Raw genomic sequence first — 9264 nt, forward strand, 5'->3', positions numbered from 1 at the left:
AACTTTCCACATTGGCCCATGTTTCTTTCATTTTACACAACATCTCATAGGTTTCTTCTAAGAAATGTTGATTTGGGGCAGCATCGGATGTGCTCTAGCCATGAAATTTGGTGGAGAGGTTGGGGAACATGAGATCTCCAATACCCAGAAAGGGTTTGGGCAGATTCTAAATAGATAAGGAGATATTAAAATAATTAATATTTTTAATGGAGTCCCTAAGTATAAACTTAGGGAAAATAAATATTAATGTGTATTAATATAAATCTGTGTTAGAATTGTCCAAAAGACATGGATCAATCCAGATCTAATCTTAGCCGTTGATTAGGGACTTAATCTCGGCCGTTGAGGGTCACTTGGAGAAGACACTAGATGATCAGTCATTCTATTATCTAGAGCGGGGTTTGCTAAGAGAGATAGAATCAGTGATTGGGAGAGCAGCTAAGGGGCATTGAGTACAGAGAAACAAAGAAGGCAGAGATTGTGCCAGGAGAGTAGCGCAGCAGCCAAGGAGGGTGACGCAGAGCCAGCAAGGGCTCACGCAAGGCCACGCAGAGGCATCCAAGTGCTGCGTAAAGCATTAGAGGGGCCAACGTAGCTGACGCAGAGGCTCCTAGAGCTAACGTAGGGCCTCATGGGGCTGACCCAGGCCTAAAAAGGCTGATGCAGGGCCAACATGAGACAGTGAGGGGCTGATGCAATCCATTTTGGGTAGACATTGGGGTTGCAGAGCAGTTTGTGCTGAGGAGCTGCCGGAAGGATTTTCCAGGGTTTCAGCCAAGAGATTTCTCTCAAACTATGAGGTACAGCTACTAAGGAAATTGTTTATTGGGTAGGCCATTTTCGGCACCCAGATTGTACTATGATATTTCTTAATAAGAAAACCCTCAGATAGCTGCACCGATTTTCCCGCATTGGGTTTTTCCAGGGACATTGGTCCAAAAATAATGGTGTCATGTGGTGTGTTTGTTCTTGTTTCTTTTAATTGCTGATCTATAATATGTTGAGCATGCACTGGTTTTTATTTTCAGTATTTACTTTGTAAATAACTTGTTAAATAAAAATAAGTAGGTAGGAATAAATCAGAAAAAGTGCATGAAGGGTTTCTAAACTAAGTAAATTTAGAAACTTCAACAAATCTTCCCAGGGTAAATGGTTGTGTTATTGTTTGGATGTCTCTTTATGATCCTTATGGTATTTTTATTTTACTGTTGATATCCTTTGTATAATTTATTTATGATGAAAACAATACAAGAAAAATATTAACCTAATTTAAAATCATAAGAAGTGATTATCAGTTTAGATGATGCAATAAAAATCAACACCCTAAACAACTTTCCACATTGGTCCATTTTTCTTTCATTTTACACATCATCTCAGAGGTTTCTTCTAAGAAATTTTAGTAGGTTTCTCCATCGATTTATTCCGATACTATACTCATAGGACACATGATCCTTCTATGTGTCATTCCCTTTCCTCTCATTCGCCAACAATACATCCACTAGTCCCTACTTTCCACATTATTTAAAACAAATGACCCTGACAATAACTCGAACTAATCCTCACATTTCTTCCAAGATTTTATGCCTAATATGACATCAGAATCGACATCCGTCAACATGTCACCCCGACACTCTAATCAGTGCTTTCCATCTGTCCACCCCACCTAACCGGTACACCACTTGACAAATCGATAAACATGTTTTATGTTTAATCTCACGTTTATTCGCCTTAATTTGTATAGTACTATGCATGCAATTATTTTTCAATTGATTGTTATTGAACACTATTGAGAATTGATTATTCATTCTCCATTACTATGATGTGAATGCTCATTCTTGCATTTGTGTTTACGTCAAGCTAGCTCTGCAATTTTTGCAAAGACTATTGTCATGGGTAGACCAAAGAGAAAGCTGCCATGTAGAATTTTTAGAAAGGGTATCAACAACCTCAATGCAAAGACATGTTCAATAACTATAACTTGCCAAATTATTATGTTGGAAGCATTTTTTATTTAAAGCACAAATATGAAATTTTTTATGATTCCTATTTTCTTGAAATTTAAGCCATTTCTTTTTTGGTAAGTATTTTTCATAGGCTTAATGCTCACCTTAGTTTAAGTTTAAAAAGCTAATGATCATAGGCATATGTGAACTTTGATAAGGATGCAACTTCTTTATGCTCTTTAATTTTGACCATAAGAAGAGGTTACTTATTCGAAGCATGGGATTTGGAGAAAATCGAGATCTCTATGGAAAATGTAGAATGTTCTTGTAGATTCAAATTGCGGATTGTGAAATACTAAAACAAATGACTTGAATCTACTCTACTCATCAGAGGAAAGAAAAATTGATCGATGAAATCATGAAGAAGAAAATACAATGCATGTTAAACCTAAACAATCTCTACACAAGTACAACCTCACTCACTACTTCACAAACCAACTCAAGCCAATACTTAGCCAAATCTTCTTCCTGCCAAGCTCCTACTTCCTTGTGCTGTTCCCTTAGGAATTAGCCCATATTTAATTGGGAAATTCCTCAATCATAACTGTGAAATCCATGACAGACACAGAGATGGAAGCGAATAGATCGAGGCTAGCGGTTTTACTCAGAAGGGGACAAAATCTGACCCTACAGATGGTCAACGAGGGGTCCATTGGGACCCCTTCTTTTAAACAAATAGTCATGCAGAAGCAGAAACTAACAGCGCAGGAAGGAGTCAGAATTTCAGGATACGAAAGACTCAAGCAGAACAGCGGGAAAAACAAGGAGAAAAAACAAGAAGAAGGCAGAGAACCCAGCAACAACCCACAAGTCAATGAAAAAGGAATTGAGGGATTGGAGAATAATGGAAAAAATGCCACAACAAGACAAAAACTTACAGTTCATAATGAGAAGCAGTCAAAGGAGAAGGGGGAACATAGGGAAGGCCCCCAGGGGAAAGAAGAAACGGAATGTGAAACCAGCTCGAACCCCAGCAACCACCCAACAACGAACGGAACCTGCAAACCTAAAAAAGCAGAGACCCTTAGAGTTGTCATAGTAGATCCGGAGATTCAAGCTTATCGAGAGCACATGGCAGAGCATGCAGTCATTTGCAAGTTTATGGGCTTATGGCCAACTGAAAGAGCTCTATGTCAATGGATACGACAACACTGGAAACCCAAGGGCGATGTGAAACTACACTTAGGAGCAAAAGGCTTCTTCACTGTAGTTTTCACCAACCTAGAAGACAAGGACAGAATTTTTGATGGAGGCCCGTATTTCTTAGCTTCAGCAGGTCTCTACATGCGGCCATGGAAACCAAATTTTGTTCCAGAAAGAGAAACTTTCACTCAGGTACCAGTATGGATACGGCTGTTTTCTCTTCCCATAGACTATTGGGGTATTTCAGCACTGAAACAAATTGGGGATCGGCTGGGTACTTTTGTCAAGGCCTCAGAAGCGACCATACAAAGAAAATACACCTCGTGTGCAAGAATCTGCGTGGAAATGGATGTATCCGGTGCTCTACATGAGGGTTTATGGCTAGAGTACAGGGATGAGGATTACTTCCAAGCAATAGACTATGAACAAATTCCTTTTCGCTGTCGAAAATGTCATGAGCATGGACATCTAATGAGGGAATGCCCTCTGAACAAACAAGAAGAAGTTATTAAAACAGAGCAAGCAGATAGAGGCAGAGATAACTTTGTAAAACCCAAGATAAGACAAAGAGCCAACCGAAGAAGAACAAACAGAATAGAAACAGAACGAGGGAACCACAGGAACACTTTTGAAATCTTAGAGTTAGACACAGACTCAGAGGATCTGAATAAAGCTCTCACCTCCAATGGAGGGCCAACAGGTAAAACTGGGCAAACCACAAAAGAAACAGAAGAAACCATTATTAGCACAGAAGTCCAAATGAAGGAGCAAACAGAAGAGCCCGAGGAGGATGCAGACATGCTCACCAGCGATGGAGGAAGCGATGATTTAGAACTGGAGGAGGTTCTAGCAAAGGAAGGAATGAACCTACCAGTCATGGCAGAGAACTGGAAGTCTCGAGGCATAGAAAATGTGCCGGAAGAAGAAATCAGGAAGGTCAATGAGCTATTCATAGCAAGGCAAAAAGCAGAGTTAGAAAGACAAAGTAGAAAGTTAGGTATAGCAAGAGGAGCTGGGAACCACCCAAAGAGTCTCCTCTGCAACTCAACAAGATCTAAGCAAAAGAAGAAGAGAGGACGGAGAACAAGTGGTGAAGCTCTGCAGGAGCTTGGGATAATAATGATAAACTCAGGGAAGATGAAGGCTCTAAATGCCTTCCCATCTTACCAATAATTCTTCTAGTTAATCATGAAAATCATATCATGGAATGCAAGAGGGCTAAACAGCCAAGCAAAGCAGAGAGTTCTGAAAAGAAAATTTCAGAAAGAAAAACCGGATATCTTTTTCATTCAGGAAACTAAAAGCAGCAATACAAGCATGGCTAACATAAAAAAGAAGCTTGGCAATCACATTAATTATATGGAAGTAGAAAGTCAGGGGCGAGAAGGAGGTTTAGTCACAATGTGGGACTCAAGAATGTTTCAAGTCATCTCAGCAGAAGCAACCAGAGCATTTATAGCTGTGGAAGCCCAACCCACAGGTAACTCTGAATCCTTCTTATGTATAAATGTTTATGGACCCCAGAAGATAGAGGATAAAATAACCTTTTTAAATTCTCTGTCAAGTTTAATTTCTAGACATCCTTATTCCAAATGCATTATGGGGGGTGACTTTAACATGATAACCACCCTTCTGGAGAAGAAAGGGGGAATAAGAAAACTCAGTAAGGATGCAGAATTATTTACAAATTTCATTGATAATGCTAAACTGGTGGATATCCCACCTAAGAGTGGTACTTATACATGGAATAATAGACGAGGGGGCGATAGGCTGATTGCCTCTCGTCTGGACAGATTCATCATCTCTGAGAGCATCATTATGAATGGTATTCTAGTTGAGTCAGACATCCTTCCAAGTGGAGGATCTGACCACTGGCCAATATCTTTAATAGCAGCTATCCATGGCACCCCAAGGAATAAACCTTTCAGATTCGAAAAATTTTGGTTGGATCACCCCAACTTCCTCAATCTGGTGGTCTGAACCTGTGATTGGAGGGGGATCCAAAATGTTTAACCTTCAGAAGAAACTAAGGTACACTAAAGCCAAAACTAAAGAATGGAACATTAGGGTGTTTGGAGATATTTTTAAGGAAAAAACCTTGATAGAAGATAAACTGGAACAGATTCACAAAGCGTGGGCTTCAGGGCACAACAGTGAGGAGTCTGTAGAGCAGGAAAGAGATCTAACTAATCAGTGGCATACACGCTGTCAGCAGGAAGAAACTCTTTGGAAGAAGAAATCCAGAATTCAGTGGCTTAAAGAGGGTGAGCAGAATACCAAATTTTTTCACAGATCTGCTCTAGATTACAGAAGTGCGAATAGAATTCTAGAACTCAAGAATGAGAATGGTGAAACTTTAAAGAATCACCAAGACATAGCGGCTTTACTAACTAGGCATTTCAGCAGTATTGCCCAGGAACCGCTAGCAAACAGAGAGGATGCCATAAAGGAGCTCATCTCGGCCATCCCCAAAACTATTACCGGCGCTCAGAACTCAGCTCTAAGCAGAGAAATAACCTTAGAGGAAGTGGAGGAAGCAGTCAGAAGTATGCCTAGTGATAAGGCCCCTGGATCGGATGGTTTCACCATTAATTTTTACAAATCCTGCTGGAACCTAGTGAAGTATGAGATATGGGAAGTTGTTGAGGACTCTAGGAGATCTGGTTCCATCCTCAAATCTCTCAACTCAACCTTCATAGCGCTTATCCCAAAGATGGAAGAAGCAAACTCTCCTGAGAAGTTCAGACCAATTGCTCTGTGTAATGTCATTTATAAAATCATATCAAAAGTTATAGCTAATAGACTAAAGCCTATTCTTCCTGGCCTCATATCAGAAGAGCAATCCGGGTATGTCGAAGGGAGACAGATCTTAGACAATATTCTTCTAGCTCAAGAAATGATTCACACCCTGCAAACTAGAAAATTAGCAGGAATGCTAATGCAGCTTGATCTATCGAAAGCCTATGATAAAGTTAGTTGGCAATATCTAGAAGCCATTCTAAAAGCCTTCGGTTTTTGCAAGCTATGGATCAATTGGATCTTAGCCCTTATTAAGTCCTCCAGATTCTCAATCCTTGTCAATGGATCCCCCTCTGAACCCTTTTCACCCACTCGTGGAATCAGACAAGGAGACCCTCTCTCCCCCTTCCTGTTTGTAATTCTCATGGAAGGTCTCAGCAGACTTATAGCCAAAGCAAAAAGAGAAGGGAAAATCAAGGGCCTTCAGCCTCTCCAATCTATTCCAGCAACAACACACCAACAATTTGTGGATGATACGATGTTACATGGAACTCCCACAGTGAAAGAGGCTCTAGCTTTTAAGAAAATCCTTGATCTTTTCAGCAAGGCATCCGGAATGGAAATTAATTTTTCCAAATCCACGATTTACTTCTTTCACACTCATCCAGCTATTCAGAAGCACCTCTCTAATTTACTTGGATTCAGAAAAGGATGTCTACCTTCAAGATATTTGGGAGCACCGCTAACTCTCAAACCCTGGCAAAAAGTGCACTGGGAGAGAATCTTGGCTAACCTGGAGAAAAGGTGCAAGCACTGGACGCACAGAGCACTTAATTTTGCGGGGAGATTAGTTCTCACGAAGGCAGTTCTGCAAGCTATCCCTCAGTACTTACTTTCCATGCTGCCGTCCCCCAAGGGCATCCTCCAACAAATTAGAACAATCCAAAGATCCTTTTTATGGAATGGTAATGGGGAGAAGAAAAAATGGGCGCTTGTAGCATGGCATAAACTCTGCAAACCAAAAATTTTGGGAGGCCTAAATCTGGTGGATCCTTCAATCATCAACATGACTTGTGGTGCTAAACTCTGGTGGCGATGGATAAAAGAGCCCCATCTCCCCTGGGCAAGACATTGGAAAGAGAAATATACCCCCGAACACAATAATCAGGATATTATTAGGCTTCAGGAGGTTCCTGAGGGATCACCCATATGGAATCTTGCCCGGAAAAATCACAACTTGGTGCAGGAAAACAGTTTCTGGGAAATCCGGAATGGGCATTCAGCTCTTTTTTGGGAAGATGCTTGGCAGCAGCTCCCAAAACTGGAAAAGCCCGAACTCGATCTTCTCAAGCAGAAATGTCAACACGAGGGTCGTTACAGAGTTCATCAATACTGGAACTGGAACAGCAGGGATCCCATCTGGAGAGAATGGATAAACTTCGACTTGGATAACAACAATGGGGAAAATGACAGCTCAAAGCATCTAATTGACCAACTACTCAAAAGGAAAATAAGGAATATGGACGAAAAGGACCAGCTTAGATGGGGAATGAAGGGTAACGGAAATTTCTCACTCAAGGAAGCCAGGGAACTGATAGAAAATGCAGAGCAAAGGGAGGTTTCACCTTGGAGTCATAATGTGTGGGACGGCCTGTTTTGGCCAAAAATCAAAACGTTCCTCTGGCTTTTAATGAGGAAAAAAACCTTGACATGGGAAAATCTACGCAGCAAAGGCTTTCATGGGCCGTCCAGATGCCCAATGTGCCTGGTAGAGGAAGAAACAATGAATCATTTATTTAATTCCTGTGACTGGGCTTGCCATTTATGGAATTGGGCGGAGGGTATTATGCTATACTCTAACAGAAATAGGGAGTCCATTCAGGATACTATACAAAATTGGCAAAAAAATTACTCAAAAAATTCCAGGGTCAACAGCATTTGGAAAGTTATGCCGGGTTTTTTAACATGGACCATATGGAAGGAGCGTAACAGGAGAATATTCCAAGATGAATACAGAAACACAGAGCATGCCATAGACACTCTTATGAGAAATATTAAACAGTTAATTCAAGTAAAAGTGAAAGCGGAAACTAATGAGAAGCCTTCATCTAGTGACTTACGGATTTTAAAACTCTTCCAGCTGCACATCAACCAGAGCATGGCCACGTCGAGAAGCCAACAAAGCCCGCAGTCTGAGTCCAATAGTTGGAATTACCCGCCGGTTGGCTGGCTGAAGTTGAATTTTGATGGCGCGTCCAGAGGAAACCCTGGGATGGCGGGTATCGGAGGAATCATAAGAAACCATAAAGGAGACATTCTTCATATTTACTGCAAAGCACTGGGAGAAGGGACGAACAATGAAATGGAGTTTGCAGCTTTAGAACAGGGACTACGGATTCTAAAAGACATGCAGAATTATACAGCGGTGGTAGAAGGTGACTCGGCCCTGGTAATCTCTGTGGCAAAGAGAATCTATGGCGGAACCAAAGCGAGCAAAGCTACGAAGCATTGGAGATTAGCAAAGGTGACGGAAAACATTGCCGAGTTGATCAGCGGCATGAGAGGGTTAGTCTTCCAGGCGGTGAGACGCAAGGCGAATGCGATTGCGGACCACCTAGCAAATCATGGCATCGATAACCAAAATAGGGAATGGGACAGCTGTTGGCAGCAGGTGAACTGCCCAGACCTGAAAAGGAAATGCATCCAGCTGGCCAAACAAGACAAGGATAATGCCAACCGGGCTTAACCGGAAGGCGTTTAGACTCCGCGTTTTTGCATGATGAAGCACAAAGGAGTGGATACGGACATTAAAAGTTGGCAGAAAACAAAAGGACAGGTAATTCCGGTGCGTTTATGGCAACAGAAGGGGAATAAAGGAAACAAATCTAATATGATGTGCCACAACGATCACCGCCGTCACCACAGCAAGTTGGAGGACACATGGCAATTTTTGATTAGAGAAGGAGGAGGCAACATTGATGTCAAAGGTTGGATACATCACTCGGAAAACACAGTTCAAGGCAGTAACAATTATGTCAGTACATCCACGTCGTTTCGGGAGAATCGGTTGGTCATGAGCAATATCCTCCAGATCAACTATTTAACAGCGAGTGGAGGCATAGTCATGAACAGAATTTTGCAGTGCATCGTTCCGGTTCATTTACTTTCGGCTCTCAGCGCCAGGTCTCACGTTGCAAGTGTTAAGATAAGTATGGAAGGTGACGGCTGCCGCAGTGCAACTGCGAATATGGAGCTCAAGACAGCGAGGGAAATGTATGAAACCAGAACCGCGTCGAAGAACAAACGCAAATTGTCTGAATTGGAGGCCTCGGTGAAGGAAGAAGAGCGAAAGCGGTCGGAGGAGGATATAGCGCAGGAA

At 41.7% G+C, this 9264-nt stretch overlaps 1 protein-coding gene across 1 annotated transcript; it reads left to right on the top strand.

The window, feature by feature from the left end:
• The first annotated feature begins 5151 nt into the window (after positions 1 to 5151).
• Positions 5152 to 8631, top strand: LOC149229762 (uncharacterized). The gene has a single exon (XM_089381121.1). It carries the CDS (start codon positions 5152 to 5154, stop codon positions 8629 to 8631), a length of 3480 nt encoding a protein of 1159 aa, XP_089237247.1.
• Positions 8632 to 9264: the final 633 nt, after the last annotated feature.

This window comes from Pinus tabuliformis, chromosome J (assembly GCF_031772625.1).
Source record: "Pinus tabuliformis cultivar Carrire ecotype Pingquan chromosome J, CPIR1, whole genome shotgun sequence".
NCBI lineage: Eukaryota > Viridiplantae > Streptophyta > Pinopsida > Pinales > Pinaceae > Pinus > Pinus tabuliformis.